The sequence below is a fragment of the Balaenoptera acutorostrata genome, chromosome 12 (assembly GCF_949987535.1).
Source record: "Balaenoptera acutorostrata chromosome 12, mBalAcu1.1, whole genome shotgun sequence".
Classification (NCBI taxonomy): domain Eukaryota; kingdom Metazoa; phylum Chordata; class Mammalia; order Artiodactyla; family Balaenopteridae; genus Balaenoptera; species Balaenoptera acutorostrata.
The window spans coordinates 72619818-72645242 of record NC_080075.1 but is presented as its reverse complement, the minus strand read 5'-3'; the positions used below and the strand labels follow the sequence as shown (position 1 = coordinate 72645242).

Sequence of the window (25425 nt, the reverse complement as noted above, 5' to 3'; positions counted from 1 at the left end):
TTCTCGCCGCCGTCATCAACGCCCCCCCAACCCGGTTCTTTCGGGACTCCTCCCACGACCCTCTCATTGGCGGCCTCTCGGGCCCCCAAACCTCCAGATCCCGGCTCTGTGTGATAAGCCCCGGCAGGGGCGCGGGGGGCGGGGGGATGTCGGGAGAGGCGCAGGTGCGAGGGTCTCAGGCACCTGGGAGGCTTCTCCCTCCCCAGATGGAATTAGCCGAGTTGGGAAGTGGAATTCCACCTCCGGTACGGGAGGGGACAGAATGATGGAGATAATAATTATTTTGACAATCTCCTACTTGTAGACTGCGTCAGCTTTTAAGTATCTTCCCCATTTATAATCTGATATTGATTCCCTTCATTCTCTCAGTCGTTCTTTCATTTATTAGGCAAATATTTATTGAGCGTTCTCTATGTGTCTGGCATGTTAATAGCTGGAGATACGGCGATTATTAAGAGTGCTGGGTTTATAGGGGAAATTTAAAGAGAGACGACCTGTTTCTTGTCTTAGCTCTGGGACTTACCGTGTGGCCTTAGACAAAGAGGTTAATCTAAGTCTCAGGTTTCCCACGTGTAAATCAGAGCATCCAACAGGGCTGTTGTGAGGATCAAATGAGACAATATTGGGGAACGATCTTTATAAAGCTTATAACACTGTGTGAATGAGAGATTATTATTAATTGCACCAATTTGTTAGTTACTTCATTTATTCAATAAACATGTAAATCCTTAAGTTATTTCATGCTTTGGTTGAGCATGAGATCTGGAGTGAGAACCTGGGTGTGAGTCCCAATTCTGTCAGCTGTGTGATCTTCAGCAACTAACTTAACTTCTCTGAGCTTCAGTTTCTTCATCTGAAAAATGAGGGTGTCAATATCATCATCTTTTTAAAAAAATTGCACTGTAATTGATTTACAAAGTGTTAGTTTCAGGTGTACAATAAAGTGATTCATATATACATATATTCTTTTCCAGATTCTCTTCCATTGTAGGTTATTACAAGGTATTGAATACAGTTCCCTGTGCTATACAGTAGGTCCTTGTTGTTTATTTTATATATAGTAGTGTGTATCTGTTACTCCCAAACTCCTAATTTATCCCTCCCCCCCACCTTTCCCCTTTGGTAACCATAAGTTTGTTTTCTATGTCTGTGAGTCTATTTCTGTTTTGTAAGTTCATCTGTATCATTTTTTTAGATTCCACATATAAGTGATATCATATGATATCTGTCTTTCTCTGTCTGACTTACTTCACTTAGTATGATAAATTCCAGATGCAAATGGCATTATTTCATTCTTTTTAATATCATCTTCTTAATGTATCTAATGAGATACTGTATGTGAAAATACATTGTTCAGTGTAAATAAATGTTAGCCAAACTTGTATTTAGGGCAGATACTTTGGTTTCTAATTCTCATTGCAGTATTTCTATTTCTGTGGCACTTTCCCCTGTAATATCCAGTTCAGTGCGTGCACCCCTGGGGCTCTGAAGCTTCTGTTGCCTTCCTTCTGAGAGGAGAGTGAAATGGGGCAAGTGGGACAGGGAGGGCTGCGTGTGCTGAGCATGTGATCAAGCCATGGCCCAGGTCCTCTGACCTCTGCTGACCCTGAGAACCCTGATCTCTGGCCTCCTGATGCATCCTGGTTCCAGAGCACTCGTGCCCAGGGATTCTTTTTGCCCTGGGCCTGGGTATTGTCCTTCTGGGCTCCAGGCCCTCCAGAGAAGAGGGCATTGTCCGAAGGGCAAGAGTAATGAAGACCTCATGTCTTCCTCTTCAGGGACAACCAGAGGCTGGGGAGTCTGGGTGCCTGTAAAGAGGGACCTGGGGAGCCCCCGTGGGGTGACCAGAGGGCTGGAGACCTAGTGTCCAGGAAAGGGTACAGGCAGAGGTGTGCAGAGAGGCCAGGGTACTTGGGTTAATCATCACTGTGGCTCAGCTAAGGTCCTGCCAACTGGAAGCAGAGTCAGTGTGACAGAAGGGGCTATGTGGCTGAAGAGGTAGGCACAACAGTGTGTCCACAGTGTCGGACCGTGCCAGGCACAAAATGTTTTCAATATGTGATTGAGACCCCGGAGCCTGGCAAGTGGGAGGTGAGACCCTTTCTCCCTGTTGGCCTTCTGTGCTGATTCCTAGAATCCTGCCTCATCTGGACTTCCCTCCACCCTGGGTTTCTGCTTTCCCCGTCCTCCTTCCCAAATTCCTTCCTGATTTTCTTTCCTTGATAGGCCCAGAGTACCAAGTGCAGGCTAAATGTTTTGTGTGTGTGTGTGTGTGTGTGTCCCAACACTGTGCCTGCTGCCACACCCACCTCCAGTTCAGCAGACATGAATGAGGCTCCCTGCCATTGACCTTGTCCCCCCTTCCCTCTAGTTGTCTGGGTATGAGGCAGCCCTGCCCATCACAGAGAAGTCAAACCCACTGACCCGGGATCTGTACAAAGCAGATGCCGAGCAGATTGTTCGATTGCTGGGGCAATGTGATCCTGAGATCTTCCAGGAGGAGGGACAAGTCATGCCCACATGCCAGGTGACCCAGACCCATCCCCTGGACACTGCAAATAACGATGCCCACTCCAACCCCACCCCACCTCAACGTCTGCCCTCTCAGACCATGGTCTGAGAGCCCCTCCCCCACCCCCCCCAATCCACTGTCCTTTTCTTGGCTGCTAATGCCTGCCTGTTGCCTGCCTGTTGACTCAACAGTGAGTCAACTCTGACCACCATGGTACAAGTGGCTGGAAAAGTTCAGGAAGTGCTGAAGGTACCAACTCTCCACCTGCTCCCTGCTTAAAATCGTGTTTCCCTCTACTTTTCTCTTTTCTTGGTCTCTATTTTTCCCTTTTATAGACTTTTACATCCTTATTGTCACTCTTACTAATCAATAGTAATTATAATAACTATTACTGCATAATACTTTATAATTGACCATGTATTTCACACCCATTACCTTCACAAAAACCTGTAAAGTTGGTGTTGTTGTCTCCATTTTTTTTTGGATGGGAAAACAAATACTTAAGATAATCACAGTAGCTTGCCCAAATACACTCAGCTAATAATTGCCGGATAATGCTGATTCTTTCTATCTGTCTATGACAAAGCTGCTTTCAGTCCTTTCTGGAATAAGTAAGGGTTTTTTTTTTTTTTTTTTTTTTTGGCTGTGTTGGGTCTTTGTTGCTGAGCACAAGCTTTCTCTAGTTGTGGCGAGTGGGAGTTACTCTTCGTTGTGGTGTGCAGGCTTCTCATTGCGGTGGCTTCTCTTGTTGTGGAGCATGGGCTCTATGCATGCGGGTTCAGGAGTTGTGGCTTGCGGGCTTAGTTGCCCCGCGGCATGTGGGATCTTCCTGGACCAGGGATCGAACCCGTGTCCCCTGCACTGGGAGGTGGATTCCTAACCACTGCGCCACGAGGGAAGTCCAGTAAGGGTTTGAATAAGTAGCTAAACCAGAGTTGGGAGTCAGACTGAAGTTTCTTTCTCAAATCCAAGGTTCTTTCTTCTACACCATATTCTCTATGTTCTGTTTGCTTTGGGGATAAGAGGGGGGTTCTCTTACCAACCAAAAAGAGAATATGCTTCTCCCAACCTGAGCTGGGTCCTGGAGACCTAGGCATTTTTCTTTTCTCAGGAGCCTGAGGGAGGCGCTGGTGGGGCTGAGTGGAGGGGCACCTCTGGCAGGATGGCATTCCTCATGTCGGTGAGTACCTTGATCGCTGGTTTTGCTCTCTCTGCCTTCTTGGGGTGAACCTCAGGACCATAAAGCTCTTCATAGCTAAGCTCCTAGGTGGACCACCTCCAGCTCCAGCTCTCTTTCTTCTCCAAAAGCTAGATCTCAACGTGGAGTCCCATTTCTTTTGAGCCCATCTGAGCCCCACCAGTCTATTGCCAATGTCTCTACATCCCACACACCCCTAATCCATCATCTCCAAGCAGCATATTTAAGAGTCAGATTCCAAGCAGTACTGGCTTAAGCACTGACCTAAGAGAATCATTATACAGCCTCTACCCTCAAGGTGTTGAAAGTCCAAGATAACTGTTCCTTCCCTGTCATTACTACTTCATGTTCTCTCCGACTCTGCAGGTCTCCTTTAACCAGCTGATGATAGGTCTAGGACAGAAACCTCTTTACACCTACCTCATTGCAGGAGGTGACAGGTAAGCCAAGTTGGCCTATGAATATTTTGTTTGGCCTAACTAGTGTCTTTTAGAAACTGAATTTGAATGCTCTTAGGTGGAGATTGTGTTCGGTTTGCTTTCCACTTCACATACTTATGTTGCCTGACTAACCCTCGTAGGTATTTAAGTTTTTCAACCCTACAGAGTGTTTATCATGGTGCCCAGCAAATAGTGGGTACCCATTCAGTGATAGTTTTCCCTTCAGTTCCTTCTCTCAAAGCAGCCCGAATAAACCCCAGGCTTCTGCTTCCCAAGCAGTGCCACTGACCTTGAGTCTGTCCTCTTAGGTCTGTGATGGCCTCTAGGGAGGGGACGGAAGATAATGCCCTGGATGGGATCGAGGAACTGAAGAAGTCTGTGTTTTCCACTGACACTCAACCAGAGACCTCTGTCTGTTCCTTCTTGTGGGGACATCAAACCCCCAACATCCAGCCAAAGCCCATCCCCTGCCTCCTCCCTGCCCTCCAACTCCCTTCCAGCCACCCCCACCCCATCCTGGCCCTGACATCCCCACACAATATGTTTATACCCTAGAATCCTCTTGGTGGCACTACCTCACCCATCCTCCTCTCCTAGGTGGCTGCTGGGAAGAAGAGGGTGATTGTCACTGGCATTTCAGTGGGACTGTCTGTGAGTGTGAAGATGGGTTGGGTGGATCAATTTTATAGGAAGGCAGGGAGTAGGAGTGGAACAGCATGGAAGATAAATCAACAAGATTTATCTAGATTTAGCTAGAAAACAGAAAGGCCTTGTGTAAGGAATTTTGATTTTACTCTCACTAATTAGGATCCAGTTGCATGAATGTGGGACAAGGGGGAAGGGATCTTATCCAACAATAACTATGTACCCATCCATTCAACAACCAAAATAGATAGAGCAGTCCAGGGGTCAGCAAACTATGCTGGCAGGTCAATCCAGCTGCTCCCTGTTTTTGTCAATGAAGTTTTCCTGGAACTCAGCCATTTGTGTTTACATATTTTCCATGGCTCCTTTGACACTTCAATGGTAAGTTTGAGTCATTGGACAGAGATCGTAGGGCCCACAAGCTTAAAATATTTGCTTTCTAGCTCTTTACAGAAAAAGCTGACCCCGGACTAGTCCCTTGCTACTTAAAGTGTGGTCCTTACACCAGCAACATCAGTATCACCTGGGATCTGTTAGAAATGCAGAATATCAGGCCTCCCCACACCAGACCTACTGAGTCTGAATCTGCATTTTAGCAAGATTCCCGGGAAGTTTGTTTGAGAAGCACTGGGCTACATGACCCTGAGTTTCCTCTCAGCTGCGCAGCTCTGACTCTGACTCTCAGAATTCACTGAGCAGGACCTGGACCCCAGCGAGGGCTAGATGTGGAATGAGGCACACAAGGAGAGCAGGACACTGACCTCATGGAGCTTACAGTTTACTTCTGTATTTTCAGACTTTACCACGCAGGAGATTTCCTTGGGAGAACCTGTTAGAAATGTAGGTCTAGGGAATTCCCTGGTGGTCCAGTGGTTAGGACTCAGCGCTTCCACTGCCAGGGTCCCAGGTTCAATCCCTGGTTGGGGAACTAAGATCCCATAAGCTGCACGGTGTGGCCGATAATAATAATAATAATAATAATTAATTTTAAAAAATGTAGGTCCATGGGCTCTCCCCTTCAAATTCAGATCCAGTAGATTTTAACTGGGCCCAGAATCGGCACTTAAACAAGCATGTGGGGGGGATTCTGATGTACGTGGGCCTCGGGCAGCACTAGAGTAACCCCCTCATCGTACCCTCCTCTCTCTCCCTACCACCAGGCTCCCTTTGTGGCAGGCCAGATGGACTACTGCATGGATAACCCAGCCGTCTTTTTGCCAGTCCTGATGGGTTTCAACCCAGTGAGCACGGCCAGGTGAGCCTTCTGTAATGAAAAGTCGTACGCAGACCTTCTGTAATGAAAGGTCATGGCCAGACCCCTGGGGGAGGCTGGGAGGGAACCTGTGAAAATCTACAGAATAGTCACAAAGGAGAGGGCAGGGCAAATATCCTCTTGTTCACCAAATCTCAGAAGATTAAAGTAAATAAAGGTGCAAATGAAGCAACTGACAAAGGATTAATCTCCAAAATATACAGTCAGCTCATGCAGCTCAATATCAAAAAGACAAACAACCCAATCCAGAAATGGGCAGAAGATCTAAATAGACATTTCTCCAAAGAAGGTATACAGATTGCCAACAAACACATGAAAGAATGCTCAGCATCACTAGAGAAGTGCAAATCAAAACTACGATGAGGTATCACCTCACACGGTCAGAATGGCCATCATCAAAAAATCTACAAACAATAAATGCTGGAGAGGGTGTGGAGAAAAGGGAACCCTCTTGCCCTGTTGGTGGGAATGTAAATTGATACAGCCACTATGGAGAACAGTATGGAGGTTCCTTAAAAAACTAAAAATAGAGCTACCATACAACCCAGCAATCCCACTACTGGGCATATACCCTGAGAAAACCATAATTCAAAAAGAGTCATGTACCACAATGTTCATTGCAGCTCTATTTACAATAGCCAGGACATGGAAGCAACCTAAGTGTCCATCGACAGATGAATGGATAAAGAAGATGTGGCACATATATACCATGGAATATTACTCAGCCATAAAAAGAAACGAAATTGAGTTATTTGTAGTGAGGTGGACGGACCTAGAGACTGTCATACAGAGTGAAGTAAGTCAGAAAGAGAAAGACAAATACTGTATGCTAACACATATATATGGAATCTAAAAAAAAAAAGTGGTTCTGAAGAACCTAGGGGCAGGACAGGAATAAAGACACAGATGTAGAGAATGGACTTGAGGACACGGGGAGGGGGAAGGGTAAGCTGGGACGAAGTGAGAGAGTGGCACGGACATATATACACTACCAAATATAAAATAGGTAGCTAGTGGGAAGCAGCTGCATAGCACAGGGAGATCAGCTCGGTGCTTTGTGTCCATCTAGAGGGGTGGGATAGAGAGGGTGGGAGGGAGACGCAAGAGGGAGGAGATATGGGGATATATGCTTATGTATAGCTGATTCACTTTGTTATACAGCAGAAACTAACCATTGTAAAGTAATTGTACTCCAATAAAGATGTTAAAAATAAATAAATAAAGGGTGTTCCTAAGCTTAGGAGGTTTTTTGTTGGTTGGTTAATTTGCTTATTCTCTCATTTCAGAAAGGATTGAAGGCAGCTTATAAAGGATACATAAAATATAAGAAAGCATACATTTAAAACAGGGAATGAAGAGGCAAGGAAAACATGGGTCAGAGGATAGAATGGGCTCAAGAAAATGCATACCACAAAGATCTGTGCTTTCATCTGAGGTGGGTCCCAAGCATCTTTTCAAAGAAGGAATAGTGGGTGCTGACTGGCCTCCTAGTCTCCTTTGCCTAGCTCCCTTATTTTAGGCCCTTTCTCCTTCATGCCAGGAGCCCCTTTGGTCCCCTCTGGCTACTCACATCTCCCCCCCTGTTCTCCTTTCCTGAAATCCCTGTGCCTCCAAGTCACCTCCCTCTTATTCTCTGTCTAAATGGACACTTCGATCTCAAAGAGGGCCAGCATATATTTTTAAAATTTTTTATTGGAGTAGAGTTGATTTACAATGTTGTGTTATGAAGGCCAGCATATTAAACCAACAATGCTCAGGTGTGATTCTGTGGAAGCACTGCCTTGGGAGTGTTAATAAGGAAGATTCTTGTATGAGAGGTCTGATGTTGTAGGTTTGAGGTAAGGCCCTGAAATATCTAATTTTTGGAAGCATTCTTGGAGATTCTGATGCACAGCCAAGCTGGGGAAACTCTGCTAAATAAACCATTGGAGGGGGCCACCCAATGAAGCTGAGGGCTTCCTGTCACTGGAGGTATTTCAGCGAAGGCTTGTTGATTACCCAAGAGCAGCTTTGTGTATTTAATGGTGGTCTTGGGGAGAGGGACAGCTGAGTTCTGAGAGACTTTTTCAGCTCCCAGATTCCAGGCATGTAGTGTAATTCATACAAAGGTATAAATGATCTCTTTTAATGGAGGGCTTTCCTCACCAAAAATGTATCTGCTGCAGTGGATGCTAATTTCAGGGACTGTGACTAAGTGAAATGAAGGATTTCAAACAACGTAGGCGTGGAGACCTTCCAGCTGTTCCTTAAATCAGTGGCTCCCAAACTTGGCTGATCTTCAGAGTCATCTGGGAAGCTTTTTAAAAATACAGATTCGGGGGCTCCACTCCAGAACTACTGAAGCAGACTCTCAGGGTGGGTGTGGAAACCAGAAATGGGTAGTTATTTAAAAAAAGCAAACCTCCCCAGATGATTTTGATGACCCGCCAAGTTTGGGGATCTCAGTTTTCAACCACACAATAAACACTGTCGCCTCTCTCTGCAGAGGAGACGTGGCAATAGGACCTGTGCAAGAACCAGGACACAAGAAAGTCCTGGTCTCAGGCTGGAACTTTTTACCTGAGTGTTGGCTTTGCTCTGGGCTTAAAATGCTGAATGTTTTATTAACCCTCATCCTTGGGGTTCAGGAACACAGTGCCCCTATGAGCATCAAAGCACATCTCTCTAGGAAATTGTTGACCTCTGACCCCAATCTCAATGTGGTATTTGGTTCCAACTCTCATCTGAGGCCCTTCCTTTAGATCCTCACACATGATCCCCCCTCTGTCTCTCTTTGGGCCCCAGAAATGACCCCATTGAAGACTGGAGTTCAACATTTCGAGAAATAGCAGAGCAGATGCAGAAACTGCCAGAGAAAACAGAAAGCTTTTGTGCTCAATCCAGCAACTGGGGTGAGATCTGCCCCGACCCCTATCCCTCACACCCACCTCTGGATGGCTTGCCACTTAGGGCCTCTGATTTTAGGTTTTGTTACATCACGTCTAAATTCCTGGTGTTGTGTATCTACTAAGATGTTGTAAATCAAATCCTGTTTTCTCGTTTCGTTTTTCACCTTAAGATGTTTTATTTCCATTCTGACCCTGTCTCTTAAATCAGTAATCATTAAACATCTAAATGGTCTAAGGCAGTTTCTATTTAAAGAAGCTCTTTTGCATCTGTGTGTAGAAAGTATTGCTTTATGTCTCTTTTATATGTTTCAATTTCAAATATGGGCTTTTAAAAAAAAAGGGGATGCAGTTTCATTCTTCTGCCTAAGACTCTCCAAAACTGGTGTGGGCCTTCTAAGCCTCCAGTGCTCCTGTTCGTTCTTTCTCTGGATTGTGGTTGCATCTCACTAGCATCATCTGTCCTTCCTTTGGCCTTACAAGGGCCTTCTTAACCAAATCCCTGCCTTGCCCCACTCTGCCAGGGATGGGCACATCTGTGACATTCTCCTTGGTCTTCCTTTTGCGAGATAGGAAGGCAGGAATTCCACATTACACACAAGTTCTGCATCTTTCATCTCCCAGATGCTCATCTCTCCTCTTCTCTGCAATTATTTACTTTTAATCTCCTTTTCTCAGACACTGCTTTTATCATTCTTTTTGCTGTAATCTCTTTATCTTTTTGGTGTGTCATATTACTTATCTGTACCGTTACAATCAATGGCTGCTTCACTGGTCTGTCCAAGGAACATGAAATGTAGTGTTTGGATTAAAAACTGTTATTTAAAAAGTGGGGGATGGAGGAGGGAGAAAGTACTTGGAAAACAAAAACAAAAACAAAGACAAAACCTCTCTGAAAAACCCTTATCCCCAGCTAACAGGACACTCAATTATTCTGGCTTCCTCTCCAGAGTCCTGAATGTACCATAGAAATGACCAGAAGTGGCCCTTTCCCTCTTCTCTTCTTCTCTTCTTTTCTCTGTCCTTCCCTTCCCTTCCCTTCCCTCCTCTCCTCTCAGTTAAGCCCTCAACCAGCACTCCTCCTCATAGCACACTGGGGGCCACCAGTCCTACAAATGCCCGCCCAGTGGCCACTAACCAGAGAGCATGTCCAAGAGCCGCTAACCAGATTGCATGCACAGTGGTCACTAACTAGTAAACTCCAGGACCCTCCTTCCTCTCCCAGTTTCTCCTGGGTGTCATCACTCTGCAGCCTGAGGGCCTCAGTGGCTCCTCCCAGATAAAAGGTGGAAGTGCCACCAAGATCCTGCTGGAAACCCTGTTACTGGCAGCTCACAAGACTGCGGACCGGAGCATCGCAGCATCTCCGAGGCAGGGAGGATCTGGACCAGAGAGAGATCAGAGTCAGGCAGTGGGTGGGAGGGTGCAGGCAGGGGAATGGCAGATCCAGATCTGGAGGGTGCGCTGGTAGCAGCAAGACTGTGGCCCTGCCGTTCCTTCCCTGGGCAAGGAACTGGCAGGGGGACGCCACTGTTCCCATTACACAGTCACAGAGTCTGGCTTGTTTCCGATGGACCCTGGATTCCTCAGGTCCAGACCTGATCCCTGTGCACACCTGGGACATCCAAAGCTAACCTAGCTTCCTAGAGTCTTTGATGTGGGGGTGGTCCAGGCCATGCAGGGTAGAGGTCATCCTGCTGTGGGCCTGCTTCCCTCACCAGGGTCTCTCGCCTAGCTTCCACATCGCTCACTTACCCCCTCATCAACTTTCTGATCCCACCCTCCTCCCGGTGCTCTGGATGCCCTGTTCTCCTCTCTGCTCTTTAGTCTTCTTCCCGCTGAAGCCCTCTCTGCCCCTATTGAATGCAGTCTGGCTCTACTTACCGCTCCCCCACCAGGGACAAGCAGAACTTAGTTTCAAGGGAATTGTGCCTTCCCCAGGGCGGGAGGGACTCAGGCTTTCTGAGGGGGCACTGGGCCTGCCCTGGGAGCTGGTGGACTTTCTCCCAGATGCCTTCGGGAAATCCTGCGGACATTTGAGCGGGCTCATCAGGTGACCTAGAGTCAAAGCCCCAAGATCACCGCCCTGATGAAGCAAGTCAGCACCAGGTGTGTAGATGTGTATTTGGAGGGGGGAAGCAGCCTGGATGGGGAATGTCCTAAGAGCAGGGGAGACTCTACGAGACATGATAACATGGGGAGGGTAGCGGGTCTGCGTGTTGGAGGGTCAGGGTAGGCTTTTGGTTCGTTTACTCCTGTGCTCTTCTGCGTGTGTCTTTCTCTGATCTCTGGATTTTTTTCACTGTGATCTCTCATGGCCTGACCTCTGACCCATTCTCAGCCTGGAGAAAAAAGGCTGAGTATACCTGGTTGGCTGGTAGACCCTGGGCATCATTGCCATCATGGATGGAGTAGAGTGCATCCACACCTTTGGTGCTGGTGGGACCCCAGTGTTGACTTACTTCCCGATTCCTCCTGATCCAAACCAACTGGTCTGCTCTCCAAATTCTTTCCCACTCCCAACCCACGGAGGGTCCTCATTCAGTGTCCATCCTGCCCTATCTAGATAGGCATTTCAGTCAAATGCTCCTTCCTTTGAACCCTCACTCAGTCCTTGATCCCTTAGCTCCCAGCCCCGTGCTTAGCTATGGGCCCCCAAGTATGTTACTGCTTACCCTGCACCCCACTTGCCACTTTCCTCCCAGCCCCACTGACACCTCCCCAGTCCTAGAACCTTCCTCTCCTTTGAAGCCCGTCCCTCCTCTCTCCCTGTCCTTAACCTTCCCAGATTTCCAAGATGTCCATGGCTTTCTCATTGGTGATCACAGTGACATGTTTAACCAGAAGGCTGAGCTCATCAACCAGGTGGGAAGATGATGGGACTTGGGGAAGTTGGGAAGATAACTGGTGTGCAGAGGGTGGGAGAAAAGAGGAAGGTGGAAACAGGTAAGGGAGTACAATGAGATTCCCTTCTAGAGAGGGAATATGGGTTAAAGGTCATGAGGCTTTGGGGCAGCACAGGAACAGTGTGGAAAGCTCTGGCTTCACTCCCCAAACGTGGCTCTGGTCCAGTGCTCTTCCGTCAGCATGCTGCATTATCTTGGGCAAAACACTTTACCTCGTTGAATCTTGGTTTTTACATCTGTAGATAAAAGCTCTGCATTAGATGTCCTCTAAGGGCCTCTTTGGTCTTCAAGTCTATATGCTGGAGTTTTCCATGGGAAGGACTCTCTCCTCTTTTTCTGCCCCAGGGTCCCCATTTCTCCTTCTCCCAGGAAGACTTCTTGACTTCCATCCTGCCATCCCTTGCAGAAATTGACACTGTGGTCTTCATTTTTACCCTGGATGGTGAGAGGGATGATGGGAGTGGTGGGGTGAGGGGATGGAGGCAGCAGAGTGACTCAGAGGAACTATCACTTTTCTGGGTCTTAGGGCACCTGCTCAGAGGGAGGGACGGGAGTGTGTGTCCTGACTGGACCCCAGGGGAGGAGAAAGAATAACTGAAGAGCCAGGCTTTCCACTCTGATGCCCTCCCTCTCTCCTAGACAACCTCAAGGAGGTGCAGATGCTGGTGGAGCAGGTGAAAGAGAAGACCTCTAACATCCAGGCCTTGGCACACAGCACTGTGGGGCAGTCCCTGCCGGAGAGGGTCCAGCCTTGAGGAGGGGACCCGGGGCAGCAGTTACAGCCAGGGCTTCCTGGAGATACCGTTCCTGCTCCTCTCTCTCTGCAGACCCCTCTGAAGAAGCTCTTTCCCTCCATGATCAGCATCACGTGGCCACTGCTTTTCTTCAAATATGACGGGGACTTCATCCAGGTATGGGGAATGAGGAGGTAATATCTGCAGTGAGGGGCACAGAGGAGGAGGGATTCCAGGAATTAGAAAACCCAGGGCCGGAGGGTAGAAAGCTTTGTCTGACTTCCACAAAGCCAGCTGGGCAAGTTCTTGTGTTACCAGGTCACTAGTCAGAGTTTCCAAGTCAATGGGCTACTGCATTCAGTTCTCTCGAGAAATATGCAAAAGTACAGGATAGGCCGCCAATCACCTGACAGATACTCATTTGTCCTTTGTCACAAGTTAATTGTCGACACTATAGTCATCCTCACTGTCCAAAAGCCTTTAAGACATATTTTTTTGCAAGTTGTCCTATGCTGAGTTCACTGCAGATAATAGTACACTGATACAGTCGCTGCTTACTAATGAAATGATGATCCAGTACAAGCATTGCTAATAACCGTAGAAGTAATGATCACTTTGGGTGCACTTTGCAGTTTAGAGTTTGGAGTGGGCAGCAGGACGTCTGGATGCCAGTTCAGTTCTGCTTCGTGGCCGAAGAAAGAAAGCAGTTTTACACATCTCTGGTCCTCAGTTTTCTCACACGACAGCCCTCCATCCTCCATGGGGCGGAACCAGGGCCCTGAAGGGTTGCCCTGGAGAGACGTGGCCTCATCCATTATTCAAACTACTTCCTCCAGGAAGCTTCCCAACTTAACCAGACAACAGCTGGCATGCTCCTTACCTGCCCTCAGAACTCAGTGGAGTTCTCCTCTCCTCTCCCCCTGAACAGGGGATCCACGCTCCTTTCAATGTGTATCTTTGTCTTTCCTTCCAAATGGTGTTCATTGGTCATCATATCCCTACTTCTTTTGTCATGCTTTCCACATTCATTGTCGCCTTTGAGATTTCACATCTTCTAAGAAGTCTCTTCCAATGAAACCCACAACGTCTAGACCCCTCCTTTATGTTATATACCCCATCATACTTATAGGTTCCATTGTATAGTCATAATACCTAATACAAAGAGGCCTTTGCACTTTACACAATATTTCATGTATATTATCTCAGTTCTCTTAACAATCTCCTAAGGAATGTATGTTTAGTGTCCCCATTGCCCAGATGAGGAAGATGAAATTAAGAGATTAAGGGATTTTAATAATGACCACACAGATAAGACAGGAGTCAGGATTTGAACTCAGGTTTTGGGACTCTAAATCCACGGTTTATTTCACCATACAAGATAAATTTCAACCATATTCATGAGTTGAGCCCGATTCATTTATTCATTCATTCAACAAATATTTTTAGAGTACCTGTCACATGCCAGGTACTATCCCAGGGATAGGGGATATAGCAGAGAATGATAATCTGTGATATTTTAAAGAACTGTATTTTTAAAGAAAATTGTAATTACAATAGCAATACATTTTTTTATTGTCATAGCTTTAGAAAATACAGAATCAAAAAAAGGAAAAAAATCATCCATAATCTACCTTCTTCCAAAAAAAACCAAAACAAAACAAAAACCACTCAGACAAATTTTGAGACTGTCCCTCTACTTTTTTATGCATATGTAAATATAGTTATATAAAAATAAGATCATACTTGACATGCTGTTTTTAACTTGCTTCTCTTTATTTAAAATTATGAACACCTTTCTGTACTAATATATCTACATCATCATTTTTAATGTCATGTGTTCCACGGTATGTGGACTGTAATTTGTTTACTCTAGCCCCAGTTGTCAAACACTGTAGTTTCAATATTATGGCTTTTATTAAAATGCTGCACAGAATATCCTTATACACACATTTGACTCTCTCATTAGGATAAACATCCAAAAGTGGAATCACTGGGTCAAAGGGTGTTTACAGTTTTAAAGTTTTTGATGCATGTGGTTACCTCCAAAGAGGTTTGTAAACAAAGTGTAAAATTGGTTGTTCCCCACAACCTTAAAATACTGGGTAACATTGTTCTTTTTAATCTTCGATAATCAGCAAAGGAAAAAAAGTGAAACAAAACGAAAGGCATTTCCGTGGTAATTTATATTTAATTACTATGGAGATTGGCTCCTTAAAGATATATATTCGCCATTGAATTCTTTTTTTTTTTAAGCTGAAATCTTGAGTGTTACATCTATTTTTTTTTTTTTTAATTTCGGGTTTATTTATTTATTTATTTATTTATTTATGGCTGTGTTGGGTCTTCGTTTCTGTGCGAGGGCTTTCTCTAGTTGCGGCAAGTGGGGGCCACTCTTCATCGCGGTGCGCGGGCCTCTGATTATCGCGGCCTCTCTTGTTGCGGAGCACAGGCTCCAGATGCGCAGGCTCAGTAGTTGTGGCTCACGGGCCTAGTTGCTCCGCAGCATGTGGGATCTTCCCAGACCAGGGCTCGAACCCGTGTCCCCTGCATTGGCAGGCAGATTCTCAACCACTGCGCCACCAGGGAAGCCCTGAATTTTTTTCTTTATTGTACTGCTTCTTCATATCTTTTGGGCATATTCACCCATTCTTTTTTTAAATTTATTTAATTTATTTAATTATTTTTGGCTGCGTTGGGTCTTTGTTGCTGCGCGCAGGCTTTCTCTAGTTGCGGCGAGCGGGGGCTACTCTTCGTTGCGGTGCGCGGGCTTCTTATCGCGGTGGCTTCTCCTGTCGCAGAGCTCGGGCTCTTGGGTGTGCGGGCTTCAGTAGTTGTGGCTCACGGGCTCTAGAGCGCAGGCTCAGTAGTCATGGCGCACAGGCTTCGCTGCTCCGCGGCATGTGGGATCTTCCCGGCCCAGGGCCCGAACCCGTGCCGCCTGCACTGGCAGGTGGATTCTTAACCACTGCGCCACCAGAGAAGCCCCTCATTCTTTTTTAGGGTATTTTTTTTCTTACTAATTTATAAGAGGGAGTGTATATAGCAAGGATAGTAGCCTTCTTTTCCTGTTCCATGTTTTCCCCCGGTATATTATTTTTAATTTCTATGTTTTTGATGTAGAGATATTTAATTTACATTTTGGCATAGTCAAATCTATCAATCTTTGTGTGTGTGTGTGTGTGTGTGTGTGTGTTTGTTTTTTTCTTGATTCCGGTTTTCATCTTTTTAAATGTACTGAAATTGTTTGAAATACGGAGGCTTCTTTTAGAGCTTATAAATATTTCGTTGTAGAAATAGTTTGATGTAACTCAGCCCACACTTTTATTTTGAAAAATTTCAAATCTGCAGAAAAATTGCAAGAATAGTATCAATGATACTATACTATACTATAGTATACTATACTATACTAATAATACAGTGAACACCCGTATGCTTTTTGCTAGATTCACCACTTATTAACATTTTGCCACATCTGCTTCATCTCTCTTTTCCCCTGAATCATTTGAAAGGCAATTGGAGATATGATACTTGACACAAATTACTGTGTTCCCTAAGAACAACGGGCATTTGTCTATATAATTATAATTATCACACTTAAGAAAATGACAATTAATACAACACTATTATCTCATATACAGACTATATTCAAATTTCCCCAATTATTCCTGTATTGTTTTTATCTTCCAGGTCCAGGATCTGAGCAAGGATAATGCATTGCATTTCGTTATCGTGTTTCTTTAGTTTTCTTTAATCTGGCTGAGTTCCTCAGTCGTTTTTGATGTCTTTCATCAAGACACTGATATTTTAGAAGTCTAGACCAATTGTTTTGCAGAATGTGCCTCACTTTTGATTTGCCTTATTGTTTCTTCATTATATTCACGTTAAATTTGGGGGCAGGAGTCCTGCATAGATGAGGCTGTGCCTTTATCAGTGTATCACATGTAGAGGCTCCTAATATCAGTTTGTCCCTTTATTGGTGATGCTGCGTTTGATCATTTGGTCAAGGTGGTGTCTGTTAGATTTCTTTGTATCTTATTCCTCAGCAATCTTCCACCCACGGTTTTAGCATCCACTGATGATTCTTGGTTGAATCAATTATTACTATGATGGTTTTAAAATGGTGGTTTTTCTATTTCTATCCTTCTGTCTCCATTTATTAGTTGGCATTCTTCTGTAAAGAAAATCTCTCTTCTCTCCCCACCTTATCTATGTTTGTTTGTTTAGTATTGATATGGACTCATGAATTTTTGTTGTTGTTGTTGTGTGTTTTAATCCATTCCTGTCATTATTCATTTTAATGCTCAAAATGAGAGCTCATTCAAGCTGGCCTTTGTGTTCTTGTGACATATCTATCCACATTAGCACTTGAACACTCTGCTGTATTTCTTTTTGCAAAAAAATTTTTTTCTTGTTCTCTTATGCGATGTACTCTTGTGCCTTGCATTTTTGCTTAACAAAATATACTGAAAATCACTCCACTTCAGTTTAAAAATCTCTTCTTCATTATTTACATTTGTGTTTGTGTGTATTTGTGTGTGTGTGTGTGTGTGTGTGTGTGTGTGTGTGTGTGTGTGTGTGTACCCAGTCATCTCCTATGTAGGAGCACAAAAATGTTGGCCTACATTCACCTTATACTTTCCCTGGTTCCAGCCCTGGAATCAATCACTTTCCAAGGAACCCTGGTTGTTAGTGGAGACTGGTATTTAGAAATCTAGGTGCTAGGTATGCTCACAGCTACTGGTTTGTTTTGCCTCTAAGCCCTTTCAGTAGAAAGAACAAGGAAATATATATATATAAATGTATATTCACACACACACACACACACACACACACACACACACACGTACTCTCCTCCAATATCATCAGTGTATTTACCCATTTGTTCAGTCCTACAGTAAATACCAAACAGTTTTGGAATTGCTACCCTAATACGACTGTCATCAACAAACTTACCAAGAAGTGGTTGAGATTTTTGCAGTTCTTTTTGTTCTTTGATCACATCCCACTAGATAAAGTGTTCAAAAGTCACTTTCATTAAATTTTTTCTTTCTCTCTGTGGTTATGTTATTAATGCGATATACAGTTAGGTTCATTTATTTTTATTTGTTTTCAATTTTAGAGTTTTTTCAGTTTTTGGTCTAATTTTATCTTTTGAATATGTAAAACATAACATGATTTAAAAGTCAGAACTGTATAAAAAGATGTCCCATTTCCTTCTCTGTCCCTTCCACCCCATTCCCACTCATCCCTGCAAGAAACCCATTTCATTACTGACTGACTTATCTCCTGTGTTTCTTTTTACAAAAAAAGTGTGCGTGTGCGTGTATGCTTTGCATTTCTTTCTTTTCTTAAAAATTAATTAATTAATTAGTTTAGTTTATTTTTCACTGCGTTGGGTCTTCATTGCTGTGCGCAGGCTTTCTCTAGTTGCGGAGAGCGGAGGCTACTCTCCGTTGCGGTGCACAGGCTTCTCATTGCAGTGGCTTCTCTTGTTGCGGAGCATGGGCTCGAGGCATGCGGGCTTCAGTAGTTGTGGCTCGCAGCCTCTAGAGCGCAGGCCTATAGAACTCTTCCTCATTATTTTCCACATTCGGGTGTGCTCACACATTTGCGAGGGTTATTCGGGCAGTCTCTTACGTAGGGCATTTGAACTGTGCGTTCATGTAAATACATGAAATATACTCATTTTCTAATGGTATTGTGGTCTTGATGATCCCTTGATTTTGAGTTCTTTATAAATTAGTCCTTTATTTCTGCTATACAGTTGACAGTTGAACAAGGTGGGGGGTTAGGGGCACTGATCCTCTGCACAGTGGAAAATGGTGTAACTTATGGTTGACCCTCTGTATCCGTGGTTCCTCCCTATCCACATTCCTGGGATAGGATCATTGTAGTACTGTACTATTTCCTATTGAAAAAAATCTGCATATAAGTGGACCCTTGTAGTTCAAACCCGTGTTGTTCAAGGGTCAACTATATATTACATTTTCTTTGGGTTTTAACCATGCTAAAGTCTTTGCTTTAATTTTTCTGGGGTAGAACTTATCAATCTTTAATTGAATTTGGATCTTGATGAATAGAAAGCTCCCCTCATGCCACACCCACCCCCAGATTGTAAAGGAACTCCATCTGTGTTTTCTTTTAGTACATGTTTTCTTCTAGTGAAAGTGGTCTTTCTCTTGCTCTCTTTTTTTTTAAACCATTTTTTAAATTGAAATAGTTAATTTACAATGTTCTGTTAGTTTCAGGTGTACAGCAAAGTGATTAAGTTATATATATATATATATTCCTTTTCAGATTCTTTTCCATTATAGGTTATTATAAGATATTGAATATAGTTCCCTGTGCTATACAGTAGGTCCCTGTTGTTTATTTTATATATAGTAATGTGTAAATGTTAATTCCAAACTATCATTAAGAGTTTATTCTTGTGTATAGGGTGAGGTATGGACCCAATTTTATATTTTTCTAAATGACTATCCAATTATCCCAATATATATATTTAAAGTTCATCTTTTCCTGAGTGATTTGAGATGCTACCTGTATCAGATACTCAGTTCCCACGTGTACTGGTTTATTTCTGGACTTTCTTTCTGTCTATTGATGTGCTGGTACCATACTGTTTAATTATAGGTGCTTTATGGTAAATTTAATGTCCGATAGAGTTAGTCCTCCCTTCAACACTCTTCTATAGAATTGCTGCCCTTTCTCCACATGAACTTTAAAATGAACATGTCTAGCTTCGAATTACGTAAAAATTAAAGTATTTTTTTGTTAGTGGTAGTTAATGGTATAAATGGTTGGTGATATAAATGGTTAATGATATAACCCAGATTTGATTGATCTCTCCCCCACAGGGCAGTCTGACATGCAGCCTATAGCATCAGTACTGCATACTGGCCAGCTTCATTCTGATCGGTCAGATTTCTATTCTTATACTCAGTGTCTTTGTCGATCACTTGTTAAGTATTTTCAGTATACACCCTGCTAGGGGTTTGTGTGACCAGCTATTTATAGAGTTGCAGAATAAGGAGGCAGAAGTAGTAGCCTGTTTCCTCAGCCTGGCTAGGACCAAATACTTAACCCCCTCAATTCCTTTACTGGACTCCTGTTGCCCTCAAAGTTTGGTAATAGATATTATAAGTGCAAGATATGAGGGTCAAGAACAGGTGGTAGTTATTCCCAGAGTACCACGTGTTTGTACAACATTTCAGTTTTCATTGTGCTTTCACATCCATTATCTCATTCATCCAGGAAATGATCGTGGCAAAGTAGGAAATGCCCTCATCACTAAATCAGGAGACCTGGATTTAGGTCCTGATTCTACGTCTCACTATCAAGTTTACTTCTGACCTCTAGTTTCCACATATGTAGAAACAGGGATAGAAAGAACCTATTTCATAGGGTTGTTATAAGGATTAAATTGAATTAATTTTTCAACAAACGTGTATTGATCAGTAATCATGTGTCAGCCATTATCAAAAAGACTGGGGCTCTGGAGCAAAATAAGACACCATCTCTGCTCTCAAGGAGCCTTTAGTTTAGTGGAATGAATCCCAGGATTTCCACTTCTTTCCTGTCTGGTACCTGAGTAACAAGAGGAAAGTGCTGGTAAGAGCAAAATCCTGGGCTTCCCTGGTGGCGCAGTGGTTGAGAATCTGCCTGCCAATGCAGGGGACACGGGTTCGAGCCCTGGTCTGGGAAGATCCCACATGCCGCAGAGCAACTGGGCCCGTGAGCCACAATTACTGAGCCTGCGCGTCTGGAGCCTGTGCTCCCCAACAAGGGAGGCCGCGATAGTGAGAGGCCCGTGCACCGCGATGAAGAGTGGCCCCCGCTCTCCACAACTAGAGAAAGCCCTCGCACAGAAACGAAGACCCAACACAGCCATAAATAAATTTAGAAATGGTCCACATCAAAAAAATCTTTAAAAAAAAAAAAGAGCAAAATCCTACTGTGGAAGGACTCAGGGAAGGTATCTGTCTACCAAGGGTCAAAAACACAAATATGTGGGGAATTCCCTGGTGGTCCAGTGGTTAGGACTCAGCCCGGGTTCAATCCTTGGTTGGGGAACTAAGATCCTGCAAGCTGTGCAGAACGACTGAAAAAAAAAAAGAAAGAAAGAAAGAAAAGAAAAGAAAGAAAGAAAGAAAGAAAGAAAAACCCACAAATATGTGAAGCTGCCAGGTTTGCCTGGAATGGTCCTGGCTGATGGAGCAAATTATGTCTACTTTTTTTTTGGGGGGGGCCATGCTGAGCAGCATGTGGGCTCAGACCAATGCCCCCTCCATTGGAAGCATGCACCCTTAACCACTGGACTGCCGGGGAAGTCCTTATGTCTGCATTTTTCAATCCCTGGATTCCTGTCAGATAATAAGGCCCTGTTCACCCTGCTGCTCTGATGTCCCCTAATTTTCAATATCCCCATGTGTCTGCCCTATTTAGAAGTTCCAGCATGAGCTAAGCACCAAGTGGGTGCTGAATACGGTGAGTACAGGGGCCCATGTGCTTCTTGGGAAGATCCTCCAAAACCACATGTTGGACCTCCACATTTGCAACTCCAAGCTCTTCTGGCGGGCTCTGGCCATGCTGCACCTAGGACATGACAGGATGGGGCTGGCGGGGGGGGGGGGGCTGGCTTCAATGCCTAGGCTGCCATAGGAGGGCGTATTTCAGAGGTATGTAGATGTGTAGGGGTAAGGGCTGACTTTTCTCTTGTGCCTCTCCTACTCCTTCTGTCAGGCCCAGCCTCTCCTCCAAGAAGTATATGTGCACACGTGGGTGCGTGTTGGTGCAATTATAACTATTAGGCAAGATTCTTTCAGTTACACATATGTGTGACAGAAGTCCAATTTGTACTGGTTTAACTAAGCAAGGCAAATGATTGGTTCATGTAACTGAACAGTCCCAGGGTAGCTAGATCCAGAAACGCAAAATGACATGCTCCAGAACTTTCAGCCCTTAGCTCTGCTTTCCTCTGTGTTGCTCTCATTCTCAGGAAGATTTTCTCCACTAGGTGGCAAACTGGCCACCAGCAGTGGCAGCCTAACATCCTACCAATTTAGCAACTCTGGCGGAAGGAGAGTTATCTGTCCCTGCGATTCCTGCAAATACCTGGGGGAGGGTCCTCATTGGTTTGTCTTGGGTCACATGCCCATCCCTGAGCCAATCACTGTTCTCCAGGGGAAAGCAGCCCTCTGCCCAGGCCTGGGTCACCCACGCTCTCCCTTTAAGATGGCAATGGAGGAAGGGGCATGAAGTGAGCCTCAATCAAACAGTGTGGCCTGAGAATGGGGAAGCAATAATTCCCCAGAGGAAAATCAAGGTGCTGATACCAGGAGGGGGAGGCATGGATGCTGAGCACATAGCACAACAGATGGTCCTGAAAGTAGGGTTGCTATAGATGTAGCAAAGAAAAATATAGGACACTGGTTAAATTTGAATTTCAGAGAAATAAAGAATAATTTTTTAGTATAAGTATATCCCATGCAATATTTGAGACATACTTATACTAATTTTTAAAAATTATCCATCTGATATTCCATTTAACTGGGTATCCAATATTTTTATTTGCTAAGTCTGGCGACTCTACATGAAAGGAACCAATGAATGGGCATTTAGTGAGCAGCCACCAGGGCCCTAAAACAACCTTCTCGAATGAGTAAAAACAACCAACCAACTGGGAAAAAAAATCCTTTATGCTTTTCTAGTTCCTGGAGTTGGGGCAGGTAGGGGAAGCCAGAGCTACCTATGATCCAGTCCTTGCCATCCCAGAGTGGCCCATCTAATGGAGGAGAGACAAAACCAACACTTGAAACAGAGAACAATTAAGTGTCAAATTGCATGATCCTTACTGAAGTCCAATAGAACATCAAAGAAGGTAGGATCTTTGCACTATAGCAAAGCAGAAGACTTCAGGGAAGAGGTGATGTTTGAGCTAGGCCTACTGGTTATGGCTTGGAGAGGTGAAGGACAGAAAGGCACTTTTGTTAGAAGGAATATTAGCCAAGGCCCAGAGGGGGGCTAGGCATGATATGTGAGGGACACAGGTCTGGAGTCATTTTACAGAGTGGTGAGGGAGCAGGAAGGGGAGAAACTGTGGAAGAATAAAAGGCAGACAGGAATTTGGACTTGCCAAACATAGCTAGATCTGTGCTGTCCAAGATGGTAGCCACCAGTCACATGTGGCTATTGAGCACTTGAACTGAACTGAGCTCCAAATTTTATTTAAAAAGTGAAGCATGTAAATTTTCATTAAATGCAACTTTATTCTTTTGGTAGGACTACATTTCAATTTTGCATTGAAATTCAGCACTTGAATTGAAATGTGCTGTAATTGTAAAATACAATCTGGATTTCAAAGACATGGTACAAAAATATTGTAAAATATGTCACTAATAATTTTTAATACTGTATTTTTAATACAAATTTTTAATACTGTTGACATGTTGAAATGATATTTTGGATATATTGGATGAAATAAAACATGACCAAAATTTATTTCACCTGTTTCTTTTTTAATGCTGTGCTAGAAAATTTTAAATTACATATGTGACTCATTATATTTCTATTGGACAGTGCTGAGCTAGATAGAGAGGAAAAGGGTGGTGAAAAAAATAGAAGCAGTGTTTGCAGATGAACTGCCTTACAGCAGTATAAAGGATGGATGTGGTTAGGGAGGAAACCAGAGGGAATGAGTTCAGTTTAAGATGACTAACCTTTGGGATTGCAGGAACATGACCAAAAATACGACCAATTTGCCATTAATTCTCCAGTGTAACCCAGCCAATCAAGGCCCAACACCAATCCTTTTACCCCAGTTTTCCTTTACAGCTGGGGATTGTGAGTTTGGGATTGCCTACAGGGACGAATTCTCTACAGCTGGTCTTCGAGATCCCATACTCCCACTCTCTCTTGACCCCATTCTCAGCTCCCATGGCTTTCTAGCCCAGCATGGACATTACCATTTCTTCCACAGCGGTTCTAGGGACAGCCCAAGGCTCGATGCTTCGAGAGCCTCCTCCAGGCGATCCACTTCCCTCAGCCACTGTTGGATGATATTCGAGCAGCTCCCATCTCCTTCCACGTCCAGGTTGCACATGAGAAGGAACAGGTAACTCGCGAGCTGCTAGTCATCTAGCAAACACTTACTGAGTACTTAGGATGTGTCAGGAACTTGTCTCAGCACTGAGTTTACAAAGCTCAGTGACACTCTGCAAGGAGCTCCCCCTGTTCATGGAGGAGACATGATTGTGACAAGTAGTCAGAGAAGTGTGAAAAAGGTACTACAGGGGTGTCGAAAAGAAGTCTTCAGTTTTACCTAGGAGGGGAGTCAGGAAAGAGTGGGAAACCTGGGTCACGAACCAGTCTTGATGAATAGGAGTTTTCTGGGTCAGGCTTCTCTCTGCTCTTGACCCACCTCATTCCAATTTCTGGTCTTTGAAAACTCTTCTATTCTTTTTTTTTTAATTTATTATTTTATTTATTTATTTTTGGCTGCGTTGGGTCTTCGTTGCTGAACGCAGGCTTTCTCTAGTGGCGGTGAGCGGGGGCTACTCTTCGTTGCGGTGCGCGGGCTTCTCATCGTGGTGGCTTCTCCTGTTGTGGAGCACGGGCTCTAGGCGCGCGGGCTTCAGTAGTTGTGGCTCACGGGCTCCAGAGCGCAGGCTCGGTAGTTGTGGCGCACGGGCTTAGTTGCTCCGCGGCATGTGGGATCTTCCGGGACCAGGGCTTGAACCGGTGTCCCCTGCATTGGCAGGCAGATTCTTAACCACTGCCCCACCAGGGAAGCCCCTCCCTTCTACTCTTGCATCCAACCTGGTATCTTCTGACTCCCACACTGAATGCTCTAGCTCCTCCAGGGTTCTTCCTCAGACGACCTCACTTTCTCAGGCTTCAGTTCTCGCTGCCTCTTCCCCACAGGTGATCCCCATAGCCTTGCTGAGCCTCCTATTCCGGTGCTCCATCCCTGAGGCCCAGGCATACCTGGCTGCAGCTCCCTCTGTCCGTGAGGCTGTCAGGAGCGCCCTCACCCGGCCAGGTCGGAAGCGCAACGCGGACCTCTTGGAGACCCTAGATCGGGCTGTGCCGTGAACTGGTGTTTCTGGGCGCGTGGAGGGGGCCAGCCCACCCCATGGGGACTTGTTGGGTCAGCAGCACGTGAGGTGGGAGGAGAGGCCCAGTCTCCAGGAGCACCAGCCGCCCAGGCTGGGGAGACAGCATCTCTCTCCTTTGGGGAGATCTTGCTGTTCACCCAGTGGTATCCACTTTCCCTGGCATATTCTGATTTCAGAAATAAAACTGAATGTCTTGTTTCAAAATCTACTGAGATCAGAGTCAATAGATCAGAGGTGGAACAAGATGAGTGGCATGGGTCGGTCCCAACAGCAGTTTTGTTTCTTTATGTCTCCACCTGCTTCCCAACTCCATTTCAGTGGTCACTGACCCAAACCTTATTCCAGCTTCTTTATATCCCCCCATCTCCAACACGTAGGTGCACACGTGCACGCACACACACATACTTCACTCCTACAAAGAATCACACAAGCAAGGAGAGGTGGGAACGTAGATAATTCCAAGGAAAGAGGGAAGAAGTTGTGTCCCCAACATAGGACACCCAGAAAATAACAATCCCAATTAGGCATGACAGGACCCTCATCACTAGAATGAATGCTACATCCACACACTGGACCATAAAGTGAGTGTTGCATCCCTACCCAGTGTTTGTAAAGGGAACATAAGGAACTCTGAGGGTGCCAGAGTGGGGCCCAACACACACTAGAGACCCCACTCTGAACATTTTAGACCTCAGCTGTCACCTGTTTTGACAAAT

The 25425-nt window shown here is 44.8% G+C and overlaps 1 protein-coding gene across 1 annotated transcript; it reads left to right on the top strand.

Moving 5' to 3' along the window:
- The first annotated feature begins 146 nt into the window (after positions 1-146).
- Positions 147-24686, top strand: GCKR (glucokinase regulator). The gene is given in 21 exon segments (XM_007191423.2): positions 147-164; positions 2023-2091; positions 2372-2528; positions 2694-2761; positions 3624-3692; positions 4077-4150; positions 4459-4528; positions 4748-4801; positions 5956-6050; positions 8853-8916; positions 8918-8959; positions 10206-10324; positions 10964-11062; positions 11295-11392; positions 11742-11818; positions 12205-12301; positions 12499-12602; positions 12687-12770; positions 21039-21184; positions 23568-23706; positions 24516-24686. Coding segments are annotated over 21 exon segments (1914 nt in total).
- Positions 24687-25425: the final 739 nt, after the last annotated feature.